We start from the raw sequence: 27,193 nt of genomic DNA on the forward strand, positions 1-27,193 counted from the left end.
CTATACTAGAGTGCGTGGTGGAGAATGGAATTGTTGGATTTGACCATTAGCATGTGTAGCCCCTGCTGGAGTTTCCACTCCTCCATAGCCCCAAAGCCCTGAAAAGATGCTTGGGGTTCTTATATTATGCACAATGGTCCCTAATTAAGTGGACAAAGCCTGCTCTCTGGTAAAAAACTATCACTTTTCCCCCTGTCAGCTAAAGTTCAAGCAGCCTTCACTCGCATCAAAGGCAACATCGCCAAGACAGTGATGCATGTCATAGATAAATCCATCCCATTCCAGGTGAAGAGTGATGTGTCCAACTTCGCCCTGGTTGCCATGCTTAACCAGGCGGGCAGGCCTGTGGTATTTTTCTCCTGTATCCTCCAGGGCCCCAAACTCTGGCATTCTGCCATTGAGAAAGATGCCCAGGCCATAGTGGAAACTGTGCACCACTGGAGGCATTATCTAGCCAGCAAACCGTTCATCCTGTTGACTGACCAATGTGCAGTCACATTCATGTTTAACAACAAACAGCGGGGAAAAATTAAGATTGACAAGATCGAGGTGAAGAATTGAGCTGTCCACCTACAACTACGAGATCTTGTATCAGCCCGGGAAGCACAACAAGCCTCGGGAGTACCTGCGCCAACATGCAAGCAGACCACCTCCAAGCCCTTCACAACAGCCTCTGCCATCACGGGGACACCAGACTGTACCACTTAATGAGAACCCACAACGTCCCATACTCAGTTGAGGACATCAGGGTGCTGACTCGCAACTGCCTGGTCTGTGCGGAGTTCAAACCACACTTCTACCAGCCAAAGGAAGCTCATCTGATCAAGGCCACCCATCCATTCGAGCGTCTAAGCGTGGACTTCAAGGGCCCCCTTCCCTCCACAAATCAGAATTTATAATTTCTCAACATATTGACGAATGCTCATGATTCCCATTCGGAATCCCCTGCCAATGCTTTTTGGATATCCCATTTACACCCACAGTGGTCATGGGTCCTCATTCATGAGCAAGCAGTGGCCAAAGGTATTGCCACGAGCAGGACCACTATATCCCCCGAGGGAATGACCAGGTGGAAAGGGAGGATGGCACCATTTGAAGGGTAGTCCTCCTGGCCCTCGTCAAAAGGCCTGTCTGCAAGAGGCCCTACCAGAGGCACTCCACACCACCAGGTCCCTCCTCTGTACTGCAACAAATGCTACCTACATGAAAAATTATTCTCCTTCTCCAGGAAGTTGGTGTTGGAAACCACATTAACGGTCTGGCTGATGACCCCAGGGTCTGTGCTACTCTGGAGACACACCAGAACCCATAAAGCAGAACCCCTGGTCGAGTATATCTATGTGCAGTACCAGGATGGGCAGAGAGATACCATCTCTGTCCAGACCTGGCACATGCAGGAGCCCCCACACTGAGGCACTCGCTGAACTCACCTCGGTCAACTGACTGGCACTTACCCTCCGCCATGGCTACCAGTGACCCAGCCAGGTATCTGACCCCACCATTGGCACCGGTTGCACTGCCACAACCCCAAACTCACATCCCCCCCCTACCCAGCCCCAACTGATTTTCTTCAGCCATCCAAATCACAGACCATCACATAGAGCACTGCCCAGGAGCCAACAGCTACACCAAAGCCGGCACTGCGACAGTCATTTCAATGGATGAAACCACTGAACAAGCTGAATCTGTAAATAGACTCTGAATGGATTCTGACACTTCACCCTGCTGAATTTTGTTTCAAAAGAAGGGGTGAATATGGTGGAACATGTGTAATATATGCATTATACTGGTTGGCCTGTCCCTGATACTGTAGCTCCTCCCCCTCAGGATTCCTAATAAAGGTGGTACCGCCCAATCCCCTCCCTTAGTACAGCCTTGGAAGCTATGCCTCTAAATTAATAGCAATTAAAGTCTATTAATCTCGACTTCTGGACTGTCGGGTCTAATTGATAGCACTACATACATTATGCATATATTTTCAATTACGTGACTTCTCACATATTCTCCTTTTGTTTCCTGGTGTCACTTTTCCCATTTTATCTCTCTTCCTCGCCACTCAAACATTCAATTATGTGTTACTTTTTATACTTTTAAAAATGTTATCTTTCCTGTTGCCTGTGTTCTGCTTCTTTTTAAATTGGTATTAATCCTTAATCCCAAGGATCCTTTAAATGTGAGATCTGATTTTTGTTGTATTTCCACAAATAATGTCTCATCATTAAGGTAATTCCTAGTATTTACTTATTTCTTCTTTGGCTTGGCTTCGCGGACGAAGATTTATGGAGGGGGTAAAAAGTCCACGTCAGCTGCAGGCTCGTTTGTGGCTGACAAGTCCGATGCGGGACAGGCAGACACGATTGCAGTGGTTGCAAGGGAAAATTGGTTGGTTGGGGTTGGGTGTTGGGTTTTTCCTCCTTTGCCTTTTGTCAGTGAGGTGGGCTCTGCGGTCTTCTTCAAAGGAGGTTGCTGCCCGCCAAACTGTGAGGCGCCAAGATGCACGGTTTGAGGCGTTATCAGCCCACTGGCGGTGGTCAATGTGGCAGGCACCAAGATTTACATATTTTACTTTTGAATATCATTTTTTTAAAAATCACCACACAAAAATACATTTTTTATCCTTAAGTACTGATGGCTTGGGTATTAATCTTTTTTTAACCTACAATTTGCAGAAATGTCCATTAAAAATAAAGTTAATATTAGGTGCTGAAAATTATTTAAAATTAGGTTCACAATTTTTATTACATTTTCCATTGTGTCATAACAAATGGACAAAATTCTATTTTATTCTTTTTGTTTTTTTCCCAGTGATAAAAAATCTGGATCTCTTGCTTTAATATGTGAACTCATGGATATGAATATCTATGAACTTATAAGAGGTCAGTGCTACAATGTTGTTTAAAGAAAAAAAAATCATATGTTTAATTTCTCCAGAAATTCCTTACATAATGTGCACATATAAATATGAAGGTTGGCACATTAATTATGCAACTTGCATAATTGAGAAGCTTGTAATTCAAAGTCTAGGTAAATATAAGTGGGAGGGTAGAAGAGAAAAAGGTGATTGCTGGAGAGCATAGCTCTCTGAATGGAGAACAGTAAAGGAGGTGAGGCTGGATGAAAGGAGGGGGGATAGAGAATGAGGGAGACTCGGAGGAGGGATTTAACAGAAACTGGAGACATCTACGTTAATGGCATGAAACACATAAGTCTACAGATCCTGTGATGTAGTAAAAGCACACAGAAATGCTGGAAGAACTCAGCTGGTCTTGCAGCATCCATAGAAGGTCAAGATGCATTATTAACATTTCGGGTCTGGACCCTTCAAGGCATAAGCAAAAAGCAAGCAGGTGTCTGAATAAAGATTAGAGAGAGAAAGAGGAAGGAACAGGAGAGGGGAGCAGTCCAGAACAACAGAAAAAAGGTGTTAAATGGATGATAAGAGGAAAAGTGAGAATTGATTTAGGCTCTGTGAAAGAAGATAGAGGTAAAGAGGAAAAGAGAGACAGAACTAGAGGAAAGGTGACAAAGATATGGGGGAGGATTGATTTAATGGAAAGTGGAGGTCAGATAATGCCATTCATTTGGAGGGTGCCTGGACAGAAGATGAGGTGTTGAACAAGGGAGTCGCAGAGGGAGTGGTCCCTGTGGAAAGCAGGGAGAAGAGGGGAATATGTGTCAAGTGGTGGGATCATGTAGTAGATGGTGGAAATGGCGGAGGAGGATATGTTGGGCATGGAGTTAGAGTTGGTATTGTGGAGGGTGAGGACTGGGGAATCCTGACCTTTTTGCACAAGGGGGCAGAAAGGGCCAGGGTAAATGTGCAGGAAATGGAAAATAAGCAGGTGAAGGCCAAGTTTTTGGTGGTCGAGGGAAAAGCCATGTTGTTTGAAGAGGGAGGACATCTCTGATGATCTGGCACAGACAACCACATCCTGCTCTCAAGTTCTAAGACCAAGCACGAATTGAGAGAAAAGAATGGAATTATTACATGGGACAAGGGTGTCAAGAGGTATAATCAATGTAACTGTGGGAGTTGGTGGGTTTTTAGAAGATGTCAGTCGAGGGTTTGTTTCCCGAGATGGAAGCAGAGAGAGAGAGAAAATGGAGACTGTTGCTAGAGAATGAACCAAGTGAATTTGAGGTCAGGGTGGAAGTTGGCATCAAAGTAGATAAAGTCAATGAGCTTCTCATGAGTGCTTGAGACACCATCAAAGTAGTCATTGATGCAGCAGAGGAAGATTTGAAGGGCTTTGGCTGTGTAGGTCTGTACCATGGATTACTCCATGCAGCCAACAAAAAGTCATGCATAGCTGGGACCTATGCGGGTATCCATTGCTACCCCTTTGACTTGGAGAAAGTGGGATGAGTCAAAGGAGAAATTACTGAAAGTGAGAACAAGTTCTGCCAGCAGGAAGAGGGTGGTGATGGAGGGGGACTGGTTGGGTGTGTTGTCGAAAAAGAAACAAAGGGCCTTAAGTCCTTCAATGTGGGGGATGGAGTGTATATTGATTGGATGTCCATGGTAAAGATGTGGTGGTTGAGTTCAGGAAAATGGAAGTTGTTGAAGTGTGGAAGGCATGTGGGTGGGGAGAGACTGGACCAAGAGGGTCAAAACAGAGTCAAAGTAAGGAAATATCACTTCATTAGGGTAGCAGCATGCGGAAACAATCGGTCTGCCCGAACAATTTGGTTTGTGGTTCAATGAGGTTGGAGGGAACGTTAGGAAGATGAGTGGAAGTAGTGAGTTCAGAGATATTGCGCAATACAGTGGTTTGATGAGTTTTGGAGGGGTCCTCTTGGAGGGGTAACTAAGAGGAGATATCTGAGAGTTGGCTTCAGCCAGATATGTCAGTGTGTCAGACCACAATATCGCCACCTTTGTCTGGGTTTGGTGGTTAGATTGGGATTGGTGCGGAGAGAGTGGAGGGCAAGGCGTCCCAAGAGGGTGTTTATGGAATGAATGAGGGGAGTGGTGATGTCGATATGGTTGCTGTCTCAGCAGCAGTTGGAAATATCAAGGTCCAAAACAGGCAGATGACTGAAATGAAGTGTCCAGGAGGAGGAAGAAAGTTTAAAGCAGGAGAAGAGGTCTGCAGTTGGGGGATGTGGGGGGTGGGGGGGGGGGGGGGGGAGAATCTTGATCGTGGAAGTGAGCGTGGAGAGGGAGCCGATGGAAGAAGAGTTCAGCATCCTGGTATGTGCAGAACTCATTGAGGTGAAGGCAAAAGAGGATGAAGGTGAGGCCTCTACTGAGGACAGTGTTCCGTCTCCAAGAGGGGAAGGCTGGAGGGTATGGTAAAGACCAGACAGTGGTTGGGGGAGGGTCAATGCGGTGGAGGATAGGGAAGGGGGATGGGGTGGATCAGGAGTTGGAGGTTAGGAAGGATCCAAGGGAAGGAGGGGAGGGTTGGGGAAATCAGAGGGTAGAGAGGAAGGGTGAGAGGGGCCAGAAAGAGAGTATACAGCAGAGGCTTGGTCCTGTATGTTGATATCAGGGTCAAAGTTCACCTCAGAGGCTTGGTTCTGTAGACCACTGAGGCCAGGGTGAATGTTGATGTCGGAGACTTTCGCCTGTAAGCCGCTAGTACCAGAGTGTGAGTGCGCACCAGAGGCCCTGGCCCTGGCAACTTTTAGGGCTGAGCCTCCATCCCAAACTTCCAGCCTGGCCCTGGAGCCCTGTAAGACAGAGCCTCCCACTCAATTCTCCACCTTGAACTCAGTGGGTTGCCAGGGCCAAGATAGATTCGTGTTGAAGGCTTAGTCCTGTAAGCCTACTGAGGTCAAGGTGGAGAACTGAGTGGGAGGCTCTGTCTTATAGGGCTCCAGGGCCAGGCTGGAAGTTTGGGATGGAGGCTCAGCCCTAAAGGTTGCCAGGGCCAAGGTGGAGACCCATGATTAAAGCAAGGTCCTGTGGGCTGCTAGGTTCAGGGTGAAAGTTCATGTTGGAGGCTCAGTCCTGTAGGTTGCTGAGGCCAAAGTGGGAGATCGTGACAGAGGCTTGGCCCTTTAGGTCGCTAGGGCCAAGGTGGAGACCTATTTTTCATGAGCTCAATCCTTCCTGTAGGAGAGGTGTAATGTGCAGGAGAGGTCAATGGTGGATCATGGTGAGTGAGGTACAGAGCTGCAGTAGCAAGAGAACAAGGGTCTGCTGGTTTCTGCGCATCGAGGTGAGGGTGGTCTGTTGGATATGGTGAAAAAAGCAAAGAGAACAGAAGTTGATGCAGCACAGGTACCTGAGATCCTGTTGGGGGCCAAACTGGGAGGCCTGGAACAGAAACTGGAATTCATCTGGCACTAGATGGTGGTGGAAGCAATTAGCCAGGAAGGACATGTAGTTCTGGAAGCGAATCTGGGAGCGTGCTTGGTCTTAGAACTTGAGAGCAGCAGGGTGTGCAGATGGGGAGCAGTGAGAGTGACTTTCATAGAACTCCCTTCAACGAGAGGAGGAGAACCTCTTCATCATTTGAAGAGATTTTGCAATGGAGCAACTGAATGGAATGAAGTGCAGAAGTCTGCAGATGCTGTTATTATAGTAAAAACACACAGAAATGCTGGAGGAACTCAGCCAGTCTTGCAGTGTCCGTAGGAGGTAAAGATGTTTCTGACCCGAGCCCTTCTTCAAAGTATAAGCAGGCAGGGGTCTGAATAAAGACTGGGAAGAGAAGGGAGGAAAAATGAGGGGGGGTGGTGGGGGTCCAGACCAACAGACGAAAGGTGTTAATTGGACATGATGAGAGGAAAGGAGAGAATACATTTTGGCTCTGAGAGGAGACAAAGGGAATAGGAGGGAGAGAGAGAATGTGTAGAGGAAAGGAGACGGGATGAAAAAGATGGGGGGGGTAGTTAATGGTTCAAATCAGTTAAGATTTATTGTCAGAGTATGTGCATGACATCACGTACAACCAAGATAATTTTTCTGCAGGCGAAACGTAATTGCCTTTTACTGGTAATGTAAAAAAAACTGTACACGTAAACAAAGTAAGAATTGTAAACAAACTGCAATACAGAGAGGAAAATAAACAATAAGATACAAAAGAAGGAGTCTTTAATTAAGTCCCTGATTAGGTTTTTTAATGAGGAGTCTGATGGTGAAAGGGTAGCAGCTGTTCCTGAACCTGGTGGTGCAAGTCTTGTGGCACCTAGACCTCTTTCCTGATGGTAACAGTGAGAACAGAGCGGGTGCTGGGTGATGTGGATCCTTGATGATTGCTGCTGTTGTCCATTGGCAGCATTCCCTGTAGATCCTCTCAATAGTGGGGAGGGTTTTACCTGTGAGGTCCTGGTCTTTGTCCACTACCTTTTGCAGGACTTTTTGCTCGGGGGTATTGGCGTCCCCACACCCAGACTGTGATGCAGCCGCACTTTCCACCACACATCTGTAGAAGTTTGCCAGGATTTGTGATGTCATACCAAACCTCCACAAACAGAAACTAGAGAAGGTGATGTTAATACCGTCTAGTTGGAAACTGCCTAGATGGAATATTATTCTGTTTGAGCACCCTCCAACCAGGCACCCAATATCCAACTATGATCTCTTATCTGTTTGCTTGTCACCCTGTCCCTTCCTCCTGCCTCTCCTCCACCACCTTTTTATTTAGGTTCCTATCTGCTTTTTGCTTATATCTTGATGAAGGGCTCAGGCCTGAAACATTGGTTACCTGAGTTTCTTTAGCATTTTTGTGTATTGGACTACAATTATAGTGTCTGAAGACTTTCCTTTTTAGGTATAAGATTGTATCATACTTGACATTAAAGAGCAGAAATTTAGTTTGCAAGCTAAATTGAATGGGAAGCAGAAAATGATAGAGAAATGTAAACTTGAGGAACAATACATCATATTCCTTCAAGATAGCCTTAAACCTAATGGCATAACATCAATTTTTTTCTAATTTCAAGTAAATCCCATCTCTATCTAGTTCCACTGTTTCCTGTTCTTACTTTACTCTCATTTCCGTGCCCTCATATCTCCCAACTCTCACACCTTTTTGTCCAATCACCTTATCCCTTTTTTGCCCCTCCCCAGCTCCTTTCCTCCTTCACATATGTAATTTCAGCCCCTTTTTACTTTAGTCTCAATAAAAGGATCTGACCAGAAATGTTGTCTGACCATTTTTACTCATGGATGCTATCCGACCTGTTGAGTCTCTGCAGCAATTTATTGTTTTCTCAGCAGAAAAAATATACAGATAGTGATGCAGCAAAGGCTTTTTTTTCTTTCATTGAAAGGTAGGGCTTAGTTTGATTTGTTACTTGTTTTCTGGCCATTCACTCAAGGCAGGAGTACTATCGCCAACACCATTTGCCTGTTCTGTGTTTTTACCACCCCCCTTCCCCCTCCCCCCAAGGCAAAGAAAGTGCTTTACTTTGGACTATTTCAATAACAATGTTTTTCCATTGCTGTTCAATAATGCAATTAAAATCATGAGTTACTCACAGTACATGATTGGTCCTTCAAATCATTCCAATGTTGATAGAAAGGGATGGGTTTCCATGTGATAAGGTTGAGTTGGGACAAAATTTGATAATTACTGACATTAAAAAATTGCAATATATTAGTGAAAGAAATAGAATTTGAAAAGCATTCTGAAAAAGAAAGGGGGAGAAGGAATGGAGAGCTTTCAAGGGAATGAATTCCAAACCTGAAGGGCAGCTGCTGAAAACTTGGCTACTTTTAATGGAGTGATTTAAATCTTGGAATTCCAAGAGGCCAGAACCGAACAATGGAGGGATTTCACAGAGATGCATGCCAGAGAAAATTATTGAAATTGAATGAGGTGAGACTGTAGATGCATTTAAAAATTGATAGAATTTTTAAATTTAAATATTGGAGTAGCACAGGAGGGCTGAATGAACAGAAAAATTTAATATCGTGCAAAATTGTAAATTTAATACCATGGCAAAATTATCAAAGACTAAGGAGGGTAGGAGAAGAAAATGACCAAGTATCCAACCAATGTTGACCATGTTAAAAATTTTCAGAAAGTGCAATGGTGGGTGTGAATATTACTGCTTCTCCAATAACAGAAAATGCAGTAGCAATAAGGCAATTTGGAATCTGTCAATAGATCCAGTTCTTCTTCAAGAACTGGCAAGATAAAGTTAGGTGCTGTTAGCTGCATTTTCAATTGATATTGCATGAAGATGAGAAATACATGGAAGACATTTGAGAAAAATGGCGCAGCAGTAGGAATTAATTAATTACCCCTTGGGTTTACCATTTCTCAGCAGATTATGGACAATTTGCAGTGATCAGTAGTAAGCAAACACTTTGGGAGATGGGAGGAAACCAAGTGGCTGGAGGGAAACCTGGCAGGGAAAATGTGAAATACATTTTCAGTTCTATGTTCAAATATGACTTCTGGGTAGATCTTGGGATGTTGTGATTGCTGAGGCAATAGTAGTTGTCAGGTACACATTGTGGTTGATGGGTTCACAAGCAAGTTCTGAAGTAAAGAGCAAACTTTGATCAGTTTGAGTTGGAGCAGACTATCATGCATTAGTTAAGATTCCAGAGCTAACAGCTGTGCTCATACACTGACTTATGTTTAACTCATCAGGATGGAAATTACCGAATATTTGAGGAAATGTATGTCCAAGTTCTGAATTACTGGTTACCTCCACATCAGAGAGACTGGATTCAGACTGGGAAATCATTTTGTTGAAGACCTTTGCTCTGACAACTGTAATAACTGGGACCTCCAAGAGGCCAACCATTTTAATTCCACACATCATTCCCACACCAACATATCTATCCACTGCCAAACCAAGGTTACCTGCAAATTAGAGGAACAACACCTAATTTTCCATCTGGGCACTCTCCAATCAGATGGCATTAACATAACTCCAGTATCTGTTAAACCTCTCCCCTGAGTTTCTCTTTCCCTATACCATTCCTCCAGCTCCCCGCCCCCTTCACTTTCCTCTCCATTCAGAGGGCTACACCCTCCCCAATCCCTTCTCAGTTTTATTCTATTCTACCCTCCCACCCATATCTGCCTATAACCTCTTACCTATTATCCTGCACTCCTCTGTTAACCCCTTCCTCACTCCTCTCCTCTTCCCCTTCCCCACTCCCCACCCACTTTTTTATTCAGGTGCCTACCTGCTTTTTACTCATATCTTGACAAAGGTTTCCAGCCCAAAATGTTAGGTATCCTTTACTTCTATATTTCGATGCTGATAACTTGCTGAGTTTCTCCAGCACTTTTAGCATCTGCAGTGTTTCCTGATTATCAAAGTCTTGGAAATTTTGCTGATAAGAGTAGAATAGCAAAGGTGAACAAGAATAGAAATGATTGTAGGCTCAACACTTGCTTGTCACCCAGTAGTTTTGAATATCACAGATAATTAATCACGTTGATAGTGAATGTCCATTAATTGCAATTGTATTATTTCTAGAAGTGGCAATCTGAATTCCAAACATAAACATATGAATGGTAAAATATGGATAACATATATCTGTGATGGTAAATATAGGGGAACTTAGAGAGGAAGAAATGAAAGAAACTCAAAATTTAAGGTCACTTCAATTAAAAGCTATATAATTATTCTGTAATCAATCTCAAATATTAGTATTGTAAGGTTGAATGCTTCTCAAGAAAACCAATGCATTCCCTTTTTACTTTTACTTAAGAACACTTTGAAAGTATATTTAAAATATATTTAAAATCATGCAGTGTATCAATTTCATTTGAAATTGTTTGGGGATAGCTAATTTGTGTCACATTTACAAAAAGAAAACCTCTATTTACAGGACGGAGGAATCCTTTACCTGAAAGTAAAATAAGGAGTTACATGTATCAGCTATGCAAGTCCCTTGATTATATGCACAGGTGAGGAAAGTATAGATGGTGAAAATGATGACCAATAATATATTCCAATTAATTATGGCCCAGTTTTTACTGGCATGGTCCATAGCCAATTAACGCCTGAACTGTAAGATCCAGATGCAAATCTTATGTACTAGAGCACACATGTCAAACTCTGGCCTGCGGGCCAAATTTGGCCCGCGATATAATTATATCTGGCCCGCAAGATCATTTCAAAAATGTATTAGAGGTGGCCCGCCCTGCAACGAGAGCCGATGCTGTTTTTTGGTAATGTCACCCCCACCATCCTCCCCCTTCATTGCACATCCTTCCCCATTGTAACACGAGAAATTGTAACACGAGAAGTCTGTCGATGTCATCAGCCGGCACAACCAGTCACTTCTCCCACCTGTCGAGCGGTGTGGCGGATGGGTGAGTGCCTGTGATTTCCTGTTGGCGCGACGGGCATGGCAGGCTGCGCATGACCCCCGGGCAGCGCGAGCCCCACGCGACTGGCACCGGATGGCCCTTCCACAGTGCGAGCGCACTTCTCCCGGTCACCACGGCCTTCTGCGCTTGCACCCGCGCGGACCCCAGGGACGGCTGGTTCGGGCCTGCACGTGAAGAGAGAGATGGTGGCTGTCCGCAAAGGCTGATCGGCAGCGCGCTGGGCCTGAGTGGATGGGTAAGCAGGGGTGGGCAGAGGGTGTAGGTGAGGAGTAATGGGCAGGGGAAGTTATGGTGGTGCGAGGGGCAGTTAGAGGGAGGGATGAGTAGAAGGAGGGGTGGATAGGGAAGAGGTAAAAGGGGAGGGGCAGGGCGAGTAGGGGAGGGGTGATTAGAGGGTGAGAGACGGGTAGAGGGAGGAACAGGTTGAGGGGTGAGGCAGTAGAGGGGCGTGTATAGGATGGGGTGGGTAGACGCAGAGCTAGTGGAGTGAGGGGTGAGTAGAGGTTGGGTAAAGGACTGGTCAGGTAGAGGGATGGTGGGTCGAGGGTGAATAGAGGCCTAGAGCCTGAGGAGTGAGCGGGAAATGCTGAGTCCTGATGCAGGCCAAAATGGACACAGCCTGTGAATGCTGACTACATCTCCACAGGGACCAAATAGGTTTCCTTCAGGTCAAGCAAAGGGTGAACTTGAGCTACCTACTCCTGACCTGTAACATTATTCTCCTAAAGTTATATCCTAAAGTTTAACATTACATATGTTGAAAGAAGAGAAAACATGCAGATGTTGTTGAAAATTTTCAATAAATATTTAGTTCGGCCCTCGACTTAGTCCAAGTTTTTAATTTTGGCCCTCCGTGAATTTGAGTTTGAAACCCCTGTACTAGAGTATCACGAATTCAATAATAAACCATATTTTGGAGTTGCTTTTTTCCTGAAGGCACTGTAAAAGCTGTAGGGTTTTAAATCTGAACTTTGAAGTTTGACTTTGCTATATAAATAATTTAAAATTATTGATTTTGAAAAAATAAAACTGTCTAAAATATTCTTAAATAGTTAAATACATTAAGTAAAACACAAATGATTTAAAAAGTAGCTTGGCTACTTGCCTTTCACACAACCTGACTGTCTTCATATCAGACTTGCAGATCGAAGGTAGGTCTAACCCAGTGCTAAATTTGAGAGATTATTCCCAAGATGGGGCATCTTACAGACTGAAAATGACCACTGGATTCTACAGGGAGTTTAGTAGCAGAGAAAGCAATAGTTTTGCTGGTACTTGTCAGCAAGTTCAGGACTTGCATGTTTGACTACTTTTGCATAGAAGTCTTGGACTAGCAAAATGTGGACTATTAAAGCTGAGTTGATTTAACTGTCATATGAAAGAATTAGTTTGATTGAATGTAATATCTCACAATTGTTATTGAATTTATTTGAAGATGTGTATGCTCATTAAAATTTAAATTAATGTTATCAATGTATTTTCAGAAATGTTATTTTAGTTCTGACAGGTCAATTTACTTTTAACTTTTTAGAATTGATCATTAATAGTATAGTGATTGTAAAATGATTAGAAAATGGTAAATAAAGTCATGCTCAATTAATTAGTTTATAACTTTTTTTGCATGCAACAGAAATGGAATTTTTCACCGAGATGTAAAACCAGAAAATATCTTAATTAAGGTATGTTATTAGTACTTGTACAGTCCTTCAACCACTCAAAAGAATGCTAGTCCACATCTGCAGTTTTCCAATACAATGACTTGACAGTTTTAGTTATATGATCAATGCAAAATGTTTTGACTACTGACTGACAAATAGAAAGCATAGGAAAAATCAGAACATGCTGGAAATAATCCAGGTCAGAGAGGGAATGTGGAAAGAGAAACAGCAGATTATCACAGCAACTGCAGATGTTAATGAGAACATTGTCTTGCATCATTAACAATGTTTTGTGTTAGATACCAGGTATTAGCTTTTGAGAAATGAGACTTTTTAGATGTTAGCAATATTTGTGGATATTTTTGGAGGCACATCATTTTAAAACTTACTAATTGACTGCTATGGGTGAGAATTTTTTTACGTTGTTCACTGATTTCAAACAGCAAAGAATAGTGGACATTTTTGGTTCTGAATTTTGAGATTATAGTTTCATCTGTACGTTCTTCAGATGAATTGATAATGGCTATGATTGCATCTTGGAATTTCTCATTGCTGGTTAGAACATCAGAAAAATACATATTGTTCTTTGAATGCACTTTAAATAAGTCATTAGTTTGACTTGTACAAATGGCAGGGTTTCCATCACCACAATACTTCTGCAGTGACCTCACCAAATCTTCAAATTATGCTTAGATCCACACCAAGGCCCATAAATGAATTTGTGCATGAGAAGGTGAAATACATGGTTTGGAAGAACCAAGCAATTTTATCTTGATACTGGTAGTATGCATTTTTTTTTGCTTCGGGAGCCTTGTGCTTGAGCTCTTAATATGTGATACTGCCATGTGTTATCTAATAGTGTGTTTGTAAAGTACACAAAATTTATGGAATCCCACTCCAAAGTTGAAACTGACACATACTAATTTAAGGATGGGTGGGGGAATGTGAATACTAAATTAAGCAATTTTCCAAAGCCATTGTGACACCAAGAAAAGATTGACAATGGAGGAAGCACTGTCAAAAAAACAGTAATTTACAGCTAGTGACTGAAATCCTCATGGAAGAGTAGGACACTGTCAGAGAGTTAATGAACATTTAGGAAATAAACAAGAGGCGAAGTGAAGCTTCAGTAAGAGAAGGTACCCAGTCAGAAAAATGCTTGACCTAGAGAATGGTCTGTATTTAAGAAAAAAATTACCTCACAAATGTGGCTGAGTTCGGATGAGGCAGTAATAAATATAATCTATCAACAAGTAACTCTACCCTAATACACACAGTATTATAACCTGTATTCACTTCCACATCACGTATTCACTTCCACATCACCTATTCACTAAAACAACTCATACTTGCACCTCACTTCCAGAATTAATTCAGCAAATATGTATGCAGAAATCCTCCCTAACTCTTGAGGGAAACCCTGGCAGCAAATTGGCATGTTCGCAAGCATGCCCACAGGTTCAGCTGGTTGGAAGAGAAGGGACTTATGATCATGGGCTAGGCTTCCACCGAGGAAGAAGCAGATTAGAAAACAATAAAAAAGACACGATGATAGACTCTAATGCTGTTCCTGTAATCTTTTATCCTTAATAACATGCAGATTATTTAAATGTCCTTCTGTCCATTCCTTTTATGTTAACCATATCTTTGTTATAGAGTTGTGCAACACAGAAACTGGCTGTTCGTCCCAAGTCATTCATGCTAGTCATATTTGCCTGTATTTGGCCCATATCTCTCTGAACCTTTCCTATCTATGAACCTGTCCTAATGTCTCAGTGCATCTTCCACAATAATTTCATGTACCACCATTCTTATGTTAAAAAAAACTTGCCTTTCTTTCCCTCTCAACTTGAACTTGTGGCCACCCTACTCTGAGAGTAATTTAAAATATAAACTCACACCTCAGCATCCTCCCCTCCTGGGGAAAGAAAAGTCCCATCACTTGAGATGTCATCCTGCAGCCTTAATGCCAAATTACATTCTATCCTTATTTTAGCTGCCTTAGAAATAAAACTGCAAAAAAACTAACAATGGAGCTGACTCATTCCAAAGATAGAAAAGAATATATCTGAATTTAATTGTGACAGCTCAGAGAATACTAACTCATAATCATTATAGGGGAGTTTAGAGGTAGGATCTGCATGATAATTAAGGTTGAGTGAAATGCATGGAAAGAATGTGGAAAAGGTAGTCTATGTGCCAACTTCCCAGATGGCAATGTTTCAGAGGATTTGAATGAGCACTAGATGAACACAATGATACAGCAATGAGCTCTCTGAACCCTTCTCCATTAACAATGGCGTGAAGCAAGGCTGTGTTCTCGCACCAACCCTCTTTTCAATCTTCTTCAGCATGATGCTGAACCAAGCCATGAAAGACCCCAACAATGAAGACGCTGTTTACATCCGGTACCGCACGGATGGCAGTCTCTTCAATCTGAGGCGCCTGCAAGCTCACACCAAGACACAAGAGAAACTTGTCCGTGAACTACTCTTTGCAGACGATGCCGCTTTAGTTGCCCATTCAGAGCCAGCTCTTCAGCGCTTGACGTCCTGCTTTGCGGAAACTGCCAAAATGTTTGGCCTGGAAGTCAGCCTGAAGAAAACTGAGGTCCTCCATCAGCCAGCTCCCCACCATGACTACCAGCCCCCCCACATCTCCATCGGGCACACAAAACTCAAAACGGTCAACCAGTTTACCTATCTCGGGTGCACCATTTCATCAGATGCAAGGATCGATAATGAGATAGACAACAAACTCGCCAAGGCAAATAGCGCCTTTGGAAGACTACACAAAAGAGTCTGGAAAAACAACCAACTGAAAAACCTCACAAAGATAAGCGTATACAGAGCCGTTGTCATACCTACACTCCTGTTCGGCTCCGAATCATGGGTCCTCTACCGGCACCACCTACGGCTCCTAGAACGCTTCCACCAGCGTTGTCTCCGCTCCATCCTCAACATCCATTGGAGCGCTTTCATCCCTAACGTCGAAGTACTCGAGATGGCAGAGGTCGACAGCATCGAGTCCACGCTGCTGAAGATCCAGCTGCGCTGGATGGGTCACGTCTCCAGAATGGAGGACCATTGCCTTCCCAAGATCGTGTTATATGGCGAGCTCTCCACTGGCCACCGTGACAGAGGTGCACCAAAGAAAAGGTACAAGGACTGCCTAAAGAAATCTCTTGGTGCCTGCCACATTGACCACCGCCAGTGGGCTGATAACGCCTCAAACCGTGCATCTTGGCGCCTCACAGTTTGGCGGGCAGCAACCTCCTTTGAAGAAGACCGCAGAGCCCACCTCACTGACAAAAGGCAAAGGAGGAAAAACCCAACACCCAACCCCAACCAACCAATTTTCCCCTGCAACCGCTGCAACCGTGTCTGCCTGTCCCGCATCGGACTTGTCAGCCACAAACGAGCCTGCAGCTGACGTGGACTTTTTACCCCCTCCATAAATCTTCGTCCGCGAAGCCAAGCCAAAGAAGAAAAGATGAACACCCAATGGATGAACATGTAAATGGAGATTCTTTAGACTATCTGAAAGGCAGTATGAGATGACAAGGGAAATGGGGAAGTACATTTTAAATCTGATCCTCAGCTTTACATGGAGCGGTAGCGGTTACATCTGCTCTGCAGCACTTTCAATTGATATCTACTTTGGAAAATCAAACGTCTTCATTTATGATCCAGATTTCTTGATGAGAGGGGCTTTGAAGGAGAGATATCTCTCCAAAAGTCTGTCCTCAAATTGCTTGGTTAACTGCTGCCTTGAACAAGGAGATTGAAGTGATACCTTGGAAAGCACATTGACCTGACTCAGGATGATGGTATGTCAGCTCCCAATGCTGCTGCTTTGCCAGTCATCTCACACTTGCTCATCTGCCACCTTGACCATATTGGTAAGAAGATGCAATTTGAAGGTGGGACTGGAGAATTAATCATGTCAAAGATTCTGAATACTGTAATTACATTGGATTGGACTTCATAGTACGAGAGACCAAAATATTTAATAAAAAAAAATAAAAAAAATCTTGGTTCAGATTAAAGCATTTTTCACAATATACAATATGACTGGGGCGAGAGGAGATAGGGGTCATATTTGGAACATATATTAATGATTCATATTTAATTATTTATCTGTGATGATAATTTGGTATTATTTGTTGATAAAATCACCAAAAAAAATTTAAAAAAAAACCAAAATTACTAGACTTAAGGCTAGCAATTTAAGGCTGACAGATCCTCTGCACCTGATAGCCTATATCTATGGTTTCAGAAGTGCCTGCAAAGGTAGAGGATGCATTGACTGTAATCAATCAATGTTCTCAGGAATCTGGAGAGATTTTAGAGCACTCATTCTCAGCCTGTTTTTGGCTGTGACCCCCTTAAGAATCTGCTCGAACTTTATGGCCCCCTTCCCTGTGAACCAGTCAAATTTAGTTGTTTTTTTCATACTTCTCCCTTACTGACTACATAAAAAATAAAACGTATTTTATGATTTCAATCTATGATTTCAGTCCATGCCCTTCCACCCATTAAATGTGCTGTAGCCCTCATGGAGGATGTATGGTGACAGACGATAGAAATTAGGAAAAATAGACCAGTTAGCCCAACATCTCTCATTTGGGAAAATACCAGAATCTATGGGTAAGGAGATTAGCATTTATATGGTAATCAAGCATATATGATGGTTATAACCCCTCCCTTTAGATTTAAAAAAAAAACTAAAAAAAACAGGAATCAATCAAGCAGAGTCAACGCCATTTTATGAAAAGAAATTGCATTCAAAATATTTGCTAGAGTTCTTTTAGGATGGATCCAATAAAAAAAATTTTGATTTTCCGGGTGGCATTCAGAAATATACCACATAAAAAGGCTACCGCATAAGATTAAAAGTATACATAGTTGGGGTAATTATTGGTAATAAAAGGGAGTGCGTATCTAAAAGAAACAAAATTGGGGTTAAAGCATAAAAATGTTTGGCATGTTGATTCACTTGATTTTGACTTCCATGATTTGTGCAGAAGGATGCAAACGTGTATTGTGTCATAATTAGGATTCGGGGTTTTTTTTTCATTCATTATCATTGTACTTAGCATGGCTCAAAAGTCAGTTTCACATAGGTAGAAATTGGATGCAAGCTGGGGTCTAACCATCTCGATGCACTCTTCAAGCTACGTCCTTGTGCATATTATTCAAAAGGAATTGTGTTATGGTTGTCATGTTTAGAAATTCAGCTTACATGCTATTAGATGATTATTTTTGCAGAATTCTGAAGATTACTAATTTAGATTGATATCTCTTGTTGTGCTAAACTTCATTTCAATTATTATCTATGAAAGTATGTAGACAAAATATTTAACGAAGGAAATTCAAATGAAGTGTGCAGAAAGACTGATTTCTAAAGCAGTATTTTGTAATTTATGAAGGTAATATTGAGAATTGCTCATGTTTTAAAAATACTGGATTTACCATTGCAGCAGAACTTGCTGAAGTTGGCAGATTTTGGTTCCTGTCGGAGTATCTTCTCAAAGCAGCCATATACAGAATATGTTTCCACCAGATGGTATCGAGCCCCAGAATGCCTTCTTACTGATGGTTACTATGGCTTCAAAATGGACATCTGGAGCACTGGCTGTGTTTTCTATGAAATAACAAGGTGAATTTTAAACTTTTGAGTATTGCTGCATAACCATTTGGCATCTCAGAAAAATAAAACTAGTAATCCAATAAAGCTTTAGAATAATCAATTTTAATTCTAACTTTTAATGTATTTTTTGCTTGTGCCTCAGCTGAGTAGCAATGTTCAAGAGAAATCAACCAATCAAGCCACAGTGGCATTAATATGTTACATTTATATAGTTAGATTTCCCATAAGATCTAAGTTACAGAGGAATTTTCAATGGTGCACACTTTGTATGTGGTGTAATGTGGTTTATGCTGTTACTTCTCAAATAACACTGTTGATAAATAATGACAGCACTGATGGAGGTGGTGGCATTCATATTTCATAGTTAGAAGTTTGAGAGTTGCAGAGGTGAATTTCTATGATCTGATGGCACTATTTGAAGAAGACCAGTGGTGCTTTTCCTGCTGGCCAATATTCATTTTTATAGGTCAGCACAACATCATGGCAGAAGGGCCTATACTGCGCTGTAACCTTCACAGAATCTACTGTTTGTGTGACTTTGTGTATGCAAATTGTCCATCATATTTACACCATTATAAATTTAAGCCTTCCAAAAAATTTTGGGAAGCTTTTACGTGGTGATGGAAACCACATAAATACAAGATTTTCTTTAGAGACACAAGAAAGTGTGGATGCTAGACCTGAAGAAAAAATAAACTGTTGGAGAACCTTAGTAGGTTGAGCAGCATGGGTTGGGGGGGCGGGGGGGTACGGGACGGAAGGGACAGGTGGTGGAAAGAATTTTTGACATTTTGGGTCAAGGCCCTGCATCAGGTCCGAATGAAGAGGGAAGATAGGCAGTATAAAAAGGGACTGGGGTCTGTGGATGGTGGGTGGTCCATGGAGGGGTGAAGGATGATGGGCTTGTGGTGTCTGGAAGGGAGTGGTGGTACTGGCAGACAAAGGTAGGTGGAAGCAGACAAGGAGAAAAACAACACAAATGGAACTAGATGGAAGGTGAAAGTGGAGAGTAATAAGCAAAGACACAAAGGTTATTTATGTTGGAATGGTGAAAGCCAAAAATGGTTGATGTGGGAATAGGAAGGGAAATTGATATGACATGCATTTGGTAGCTTGGGACAGCCAGTACAAGCAGAGTGAAGGTGTTCTTCAAACCAGTTACGTTGTTTGTATTTGGTCTCAAATATAGACAAATTACATTGGGAACATCAAATGCAGTAGGTGAAGTTGGAGTTGGTGCACATGAATCTTTGCTTCACCTGGTGCCTATTTGGTGGTGAGATGGGAGGTTTAAAGTTAAGTGAAAGGTTGCAGGGGAAAGTGCCAGGGTATCAGTACAGATAGTCGGGTATGGATGAGTGGACTGGGGAGTCACAGAGTGTGCTCCCTTCAGGTGGAAAGAAGTGGGGATAAGATGTGGCAAGTAGGGGTATTCACATTGCTGCTGGTTGAAATACTAAATGATAATGTGTTGAACTTTCATTATTTGAGGAAGTAGCCATGGAACAGAAATAAATAGCTTTTCCCTCAAAATGAGCCCCACTTGTTATCTTCATTCTTTGCTTTGCATTGAACATATACAATGACTGAGGATCTACAGTGCTATGGGTATAGGATTTTGAAAACTTGCAATTCTTTCAAAGAAGAAATTCTGTTAAAGTAATCTTAATTAGCCAATTCCTTATCTTATTTAATTTTAGACTTATCAGTCAGATCTGCTGTCATCTCAAGTGTTTCAATAAGATTACCCATATTCAAAATTAGCAGTCAGGTTAAGTCCATCCAATTTAGTCTTCTCTTGTAGAGCAATCCTTTCATCCTATAAATCAATTCAGTGAACATAGTTGATATTGGCTCCAAGTCAAATATATTCATATATGCACACCATTGCAGCATTTTACATTTTTTACGACCCTGGTGTTGAAGTTACCCAGGAAAATCAATTTGTCTTCCTTTGGGATGCAGCCCAGGGTTTTCCCAAAATTGGCACAGAACTGCTGCTTCTGCTCATTGAGAACTTGCTTTGTATTCGTTTATATGCTGATAAACCTTGAGGCCATGAATTGGAAGAGCAGAGGAACCCTGCAAATGTGAAGAAAGGAACACATCACCTCACAAACTACCGAATCACCCATCTTCTTACCACCTTCTGCTCCATACATGGAGATTCTGTGTAGAAAATAACGTGAAAATGATGGCATTGCAGCTAGACAGGGTAACAATGAAAGTGTTTGGCATGCTGAGACAAGAAAAAGAAGTTAGTTAAAGGGAACCATGGTTGACAAAAGGGGTGAGGCAGCTAGTTAAGAGGAAATTGGAAGCATACATTAGATTTATGAAGCAAGAACAGGAATTCTATGGTAGCCAGGAAGGAATTTAAGAAAGCTCTTGGGAAAGCTATAAGGGGGCTTGGGAAGGCCTTGGCAAGTAGGATTAAGGAAAACCCTAAGGCATGCTATGCATAAGTGAAAACAGAAGGATGACTAGAGTGAAGGTTAAAGGAGGCAACATGCACCTGGAGGCGGAGGAGGTTGGGGAGCTGCTAAATTAAAACTTTGCTTCAGAAAATGATAAAGGTGAGGTCAAAATAGAACAATTGTATGTGCTGGACAATGTTGAGATTAAGAAAGAGGTGCTGCATCTTGCAGCATCCACAGGGGAGATGCTGGAGGATTGGAGAATTGCAAATGTGATCCCCTTGTTTAAAAAAGGTAATAGGGAAAATCATGGGAATTATAGACCAGCAAGTCTTATAATCAGTGGTGGGCAAACTAATGGAGAGGATTCTTAAGGACAGGATTTATGAGCAATTTGAGAAGTACAGTCTTCTCAGGAATAGTCACCATAGCTTTGTGAGGGGAAAGTTGTGCCTCGTTGAGTTTTTTGAGGAGTTAACAAAATTAATTAATGGAAGTAGGGCTGTAAATGTGTATATGGATTTTAATAAGGCGTTTGACAAGATCTCCCCCCCCCCCCTTATGAGAGACTCGTTCAGAAAGTCATGGATGGGATCTATGGAACCTTGGTTGTGTGCATTCAGATTTGACTTGCCTGCAGAAAGCAGAGAGTAGTAGTGGATGGGAAGTATTCTGCTTGGAGGTCAGACTAGTGGAGTTCCACAGGCATCTGTTCTGGGACCCGTGCACTTTGTGATTTTTATAATTGACCTGAACAAAGATGTAAAAGGATGGGTCAGTAAGTTTATGAATGATACAAAGATTGGAGGAGTTATGGATAGTGTTGTTGTAGTAGCAGATGAATATGTATGTGATGATGTATTTTGCAAAGTAAAACTTGAAAGTAGAGTACATGGTTAATGGTAGGATACTTAACAGCATGGAAGGACAGAGGGACCTTGGGGTTCAAATCCATAGATCTCTCAAGGTTGTCACGCAGATTGATGGGCTAGTCTAGGGCAGGGGTGGCCAAACCATGGCTTGCGAGCCGCATGTATAATGAGTAGCTTGCGGAAATATGTTGGTTGAGACAGGAATTGTAAGAGCCAGTGCTCACGATGGTAGTTTTAGTGAGTGTGGCTTGTGATTGAAAATATTTGGTAAGTATACCGTATACCTGTAGTATACATGTAATAGTCGATACCGTGTTAAAGTCGCCCCCCCCCCCCTATTTTTTGACACTAAAATCTATATTGCATTTAAAATTCAATCCCCCTATTTTTGACCCCAACCGCCCACCTACTGGAGCTTCAGACATTCCGACTGCATTTTCTCATCCAGGCCCTAGCCACCCTCCCATCCCGGAGCTCTTGATGCCTCAACCACAGACTCTCACTTAGACTTTGACCGCCCTCCCATTGAAACTCCCAATGCTCCAACTGCAGAATCTTGCCTAGGCCCTGGCTGCTGCGCATCGGAACTCCTAACACCTCAACTGCGGGCTCTCGCCTAGGCCCAGGTCGGCCACCAGAGCTCCCGACACCCAAACCACGGACTTTTGCCTCAGCCCCATCCATCCACCCACCCACCCATCTGAGATCCCAGCACCCTGAACTCGGATACCACCAGTCCTGCCCGCCCATCTGAGCTCCTAATGCCCCAACAGCAGACCCTCACCTAGACCTCAGCCGTCTGCCCATCAGAGCTCCCGCCTTCCCAAATGTACACTTACCACCTGGCCCCAGCCATCCACCTACTCATCCAAGAGCCCAACTCCCCGAACATGGATCTACCACCTGGTCCCAAACTCCCAATGCCCCAATCAATGCAGGCACTTACTGTAGTCAAAGTAGTATGTGTGTAAGTGACCCCCTAAATTTTACCCTAAAATTTAGTCCACAAAACTCAACTATTACCTGTGTATATGCAATATGTATACTTTTTAATGATTGAAACAATACAAAGTAGCAGTTTAAAAACTACATGCTTGAATAAATATTATTACCCTGGTCTAGGGTATGCTGGGCTTCATTAGTCAGGGGATTGAGTTCAGGAGTTATGAGATGATGTTGTAGCTCTAGTGAAACCACACTTAAAATATTGTGTTCAGTTCTGATCACTTCACTACAGAAAGGATGTGGAAACTATGGAAAGTGTTGAGAGACTTACAAGGATGTTGCCTGAATTGGAAAATGTGTGAGACTTGGTTAGCAGAGGTAAGGCTTTTCTCTTTGAAGTGAAGGAGATTTAAAGGTCTACAAGATTATGAGAGGCATGGATAATACAGACAGCCCTTTTTCCCAGGATGGGTGCAGCAAACACCAGAGGACATCTGTACAAAGTGAAGGGAAGAAGGTTTGGGAGAGACATCATGGGTAAGTTTTTGACACAGAGGGCTGTGGTGCCTAGAATACATTGCCAGGGGTGATGGTGAAGGCTGAAACAATAGGGACATTTAAGAAACCCTTAGACAGACACATGGATGAGAGAAAAATAGAGGATTATGAGATGGGGAGGGTTTGGTTTTTGAAAGTATGTATATGTCCGCAAAACATCATGGGTGGAAGGCCTGCATTATGCCGCAATATTCTTTGTTCTATGCTTACCTTTATTGGACAGTGCATATAATACAGAAGCAGGGACATCATGTTACAATGTACAAGACGTGGGTGACATCACACTTGGATTAGTTTTGGTCAACCAGCTACAGGAAAGATATCATTAAGGTGGAAAGGGTGCAGAAACGATGCGCAAGTGTGTTATCGGGACAGGTAGGCTTGCATTAGAAGGAGAAGCTAGATAGGTTACAACTTTTCTTCCAAGAGCATAGGAGACTAAAGGGGATCCTTACAGAGGTTTACAAAATCATGAGGGGAAAAGGTAAATAGTCAAAGCTTTTTTCATAGGGTAGGGAAATCTAAAACTGGAGGTATTAATTTAAGGGGAAAGGATTGAAAAGGTACCTGAGGGGCATCTTCTTTATATAGAGATGGTAGCTATGCAGAATGAGTTGCCCAAAAAAGTGGTAGAAGCAGAGACAAATTGTGACAATCTATAAACATTTATACGGTTACATGGATAGGAAAGATTCCGAGGGATATGGGTAGAATATAGGAAAATGGGAGTTGCATGGACAAGTTAGGCCAAGGGGCCTGTTTCCATGTTGTGGTACTCTGACTCAAGATAAAATAGAAAGTTAAAAGTGTTTATGTGTGATAAATGAGAACAAATTGCCCTTTGGAGATTGTCTTTTTACAGAAAATTTAAATGTTGTACAATGATTAGGACAACGTTGCGCTTCATTGTCACAGAATTAGAACATAAAAATAAGTATGATGGACAATGTGGAACTATGACCAGGCATATTCTGTCCACAAAAGTCAGGACAAATCCAATCTGGTTAAATATTGCGCTATCAGTCAATTCCAAATTGGCAACATGGAGATTAAGTGTTTTTCTAACATTAGGGGTGTGATGCAGTATTTTGCATTGTTTGGGCGAGTGAAGTTCCAACAAAATTTGAGATGTTTGAATTCATCCAGGACAAAGTAATCACTTGGTTGATGCCCTCAGCATTCACTCTCTTCCACCAGATGTGCACTGCTACTGCAGGACATCCCACCAACAAAATGCAATGCAGCAACTCAACAAAATGCAATGAGCATCTTCCAAATCCACAACCTCTGATCTAGAAGTTGAAAATGAGCAAGCATTGGAAAGACACAACTCTGAATTTTCCTCAGAAACATTTATGTGTTTAGAGCAGATCTTATCACTTAGTCATAATACCATATTGGGCTATCTTCACCATTAAAGTTGGAGGGGATCAAAGGTTAGGCTTGTGGACAATAACAAAAATGCATGTAATTTTGGCCTTATCCATATCTTGTGAATGAATTTAAAAAAAAAATTATCTGTGTTGATTTAAACTGACATATAAAATCTATCAATTTAGATGAAATATATTTTAAAATGAATGAAATTGGAGAGAATGGAAATTCTTTAAAAAGTTGTATGAGAAGGAACAAAGGTCATTTTTCTTCTTTGAGGTTGGAAATGGGTAGTGATACTACACAGGCTTCTGATTTCACCATGTAAAAGAGGTATTTGGATAGGGATCATGAGGGAATGTTGTCAGCTTTTCAGAATTATTCCAAAATGAAGTATCGTTCTTTAAAATCTCATTCAGAATACTAGACATAGTATAAAGTAGCATACAGAAGAAAATATATTGTTGCTTCAGAGCATGAACAATATATCTTCATTAAGCTGCTGCCTGATGTGAAATTAAGATTTAAAATATTTGCTACTTCATTGTAAAACAAATCAGATGATAGGGTAATTTGATAGAAATGTATTCAAATGAAAAGATTGGGCAGACTTGGTACAAGCAAACAATTTCTGGTTGTTGGTCAAGAATTATGCATCATAAAATAAGATTAAGTGTCACACATCATCTTCAACCGGCTACCATCACGTAGGAGCATCAAAATCACGAGAGCCAGGCTGGGAAATAGCTTATTTCCACATTCTGTGGGATTTGTGGAGTTCACTTAAATTGGTGAGGACTAGAAAGGCCGAATTGGCCTGTTTCCATACTGTAATTGTTATATGGTTATTGTTATATGGTAAGAGATTCAGAAACAGGTAGAAGAATCATCGTTACATAGAGTTGTGAGGTTCTGAGGTTCACTGCGAGCAGCAACGATTGAAACATAAGATTGTATTTGCGGAAGGTAACGGGAATGCAATGAGTAAATTTTATTAGAGCTATTGGCTCATCTGGAGAGAAGATTCTGGCATGAACCGATTATAATTATATATATTTAATGCCACAGAAGATCCATGATTTCTACCTTAGCAAATTTTAAATATTGTGAAATAAGCAATCATTACTTAAAATTTACTTCAAGACATTTCCCCTGTAGCCTACAGCCACTATTTCCTGGTTCTAATGAAGTTGATCAAATTACAAAAATCCATGAAGTTATTGGCACTCCAAACACTGAAACTCTAAGGAAATTCAAACAGTAAGTATATAATATCTCATTTTATCTGGACTATTTTCTGATAATGCTTTTTCATGTCTGAACAAGATGCAAAAACAGGATAAAACTAGATAAATGCATGAATGATACTTTTAATTTTGTATCTCAAAATATTTCTACTTTGTTTAGCATTTTCTCATGATATTTTTGAGAGCCATAATGTGTATCAATTGTGAGCATAAAATTGTGTATTCATGATACAGTGCTATGGGCCTTCAGAACTCCAGATAAGTAATTGTATATCTTTCTCATGAATTGAATTCAGGAACTAGGCGGGTTGTATTATTATTGGACTGAAACTAAAATTTATATCTATGTCATGCATTCAAGTCCAATTTATAGATTCACATTGAACCAATTATAGTAATATACAATGTCAAGACATGCAATTATTTATTCTAAAGTTTATAAATGTTACATACAGAGTGTTATCTTTTTTGGTGTCATATTATGCTTTTGGGGAAGCACAAATTGATGACCCCTTCAGATATCTTGACGTAATGATGAGCACGGTAGAAAAAATACTAACAGCACTCCAGCTGTGGTGTTGAAAACTTGATGCTGCATAACTCTAGTCAAGCATTTGTCCACACTATTTGTCGCACAATGATATCCACCTGACAAAATGGAAAAATGCATGCACTTCTTTTGTTCACAGAAGTAAAATGCCGGTCAATTAGTTATCTATTCTTAATTATTAATTTCATGGAAGGAATTTTAGACTTTGCCAGCAATTTCCAATAACTTGCTTGTCATTGCTTAATTCGGGTTTTGCCAGCACTGCTTGTCTCCCAGATCTCAATAGCGTCTTGGTCCAAATGTTCAATTCCAGAGCAATCACCTAAGCACACGATCAAGCAGCTACAGTTAAAAAGTCAATGGAACTCAATGGGCAACCACTCTGCTGTTAAATAAAACACAATGGAAGATTTCTGTCATTTCAGCCTAACCTTATAGTTCTTGAAGAATTGTAAAATCACTGTTCAAGACAAAACAATCTTCAGTTACTTCATCAGTTGTCCTTCCCTCTATCGTGTCACAAATGGGAATGTTTGCTGATAATCGCAATAGCGTCGATTTTATTTGTAACTCCCTCGTTAATTAAGTAGAGCTTGGCTGGATGCAGCAAGATCTTTCTCTTTCCTTTTTATAATATTTTTATTCATTTTTATATAAACATG

General features: G+C 41.6%; 2 protein-coding genes across 16 annotated transcripts in view; one reads left to right on the forward strand and one right to left on the reverse strand.

Annotated features, from left to right (window-relative positions):
- Positions 1 to 27,193, forward strand: part of LOC138753429 (MAPK/MAK/MRK overlapping kinase-like) — a 139,816-nt gene that overhangs the window by 31,089 nt on the left and 81,534 nt on the right. For 13 of the 15 annotated variants that reach the window (XR_011351166.1, XR_011351167.1, XR_011351169.1 and 10 more), the window contains 5 exons: positions 2,806 to 2,876; positions 10,754 to 10,832; positions 12,889 to 12,937; positions 18,399 to 18,577; positions 25,893 to 25,994. Coding sequence is in view for 10 of the 15 variants with exons in the window: in XM_069916414.1 (XP_069772515.1) it covers positions 2,806 to 2,876; positions 10,754 to 10,832; positions 12,889 to 12,937; positions 18,399 to 18,577; positions 25,893 to 25,994 (480 nt within the window). In the remaining 5 variants the exon portion in view is untranslated. The remainder of the gene's footprint in view (positions 1 to 2,805; positions 2,877 to 10,753; positions 10,833 to 12,888; positions 12,938 to 18,398; positions 18,578 to 25,892; positions 25,995 to 27,193) is intronic. The other 2 variants (XM_069916411.1, XM_069916417.1) reach the window with 2 other exon arrangements.
- The window catches only part of wdr20a (WD repeat domain 20a), a 110,600-nt gene continuing 101,795 nt past the window's right edge, over positions 18,389 to 27,193 (reverse strand). The window contains exon 4 of the mRNA XM_069916407.1: positions 18,389 to 18,562. Within this exon, the coding sequence (XP_069772508.1) occupies positions 18,521 to 18,562 (42 nt within the window). The 3' untranslated portion in view covers positions 18,389 to 18,520. The remainder of the gene's footprint in view (positions 18,563 to 27,193) is intronic.

This window comes from Narcine bancroftii, chromosome 2, assembly GCF_036971445.1.
Source record: "Narcine bancroftii isolate sNarBan1 chromosome 2, sNarBan1.hap1, whole genome shotgun sequence".
NCBI lineage: Eukaryota > Metazoa > Chordata > Chondrichthyes > Torpediniformes > Narcinidae > Narcine > Narcine bancroftii.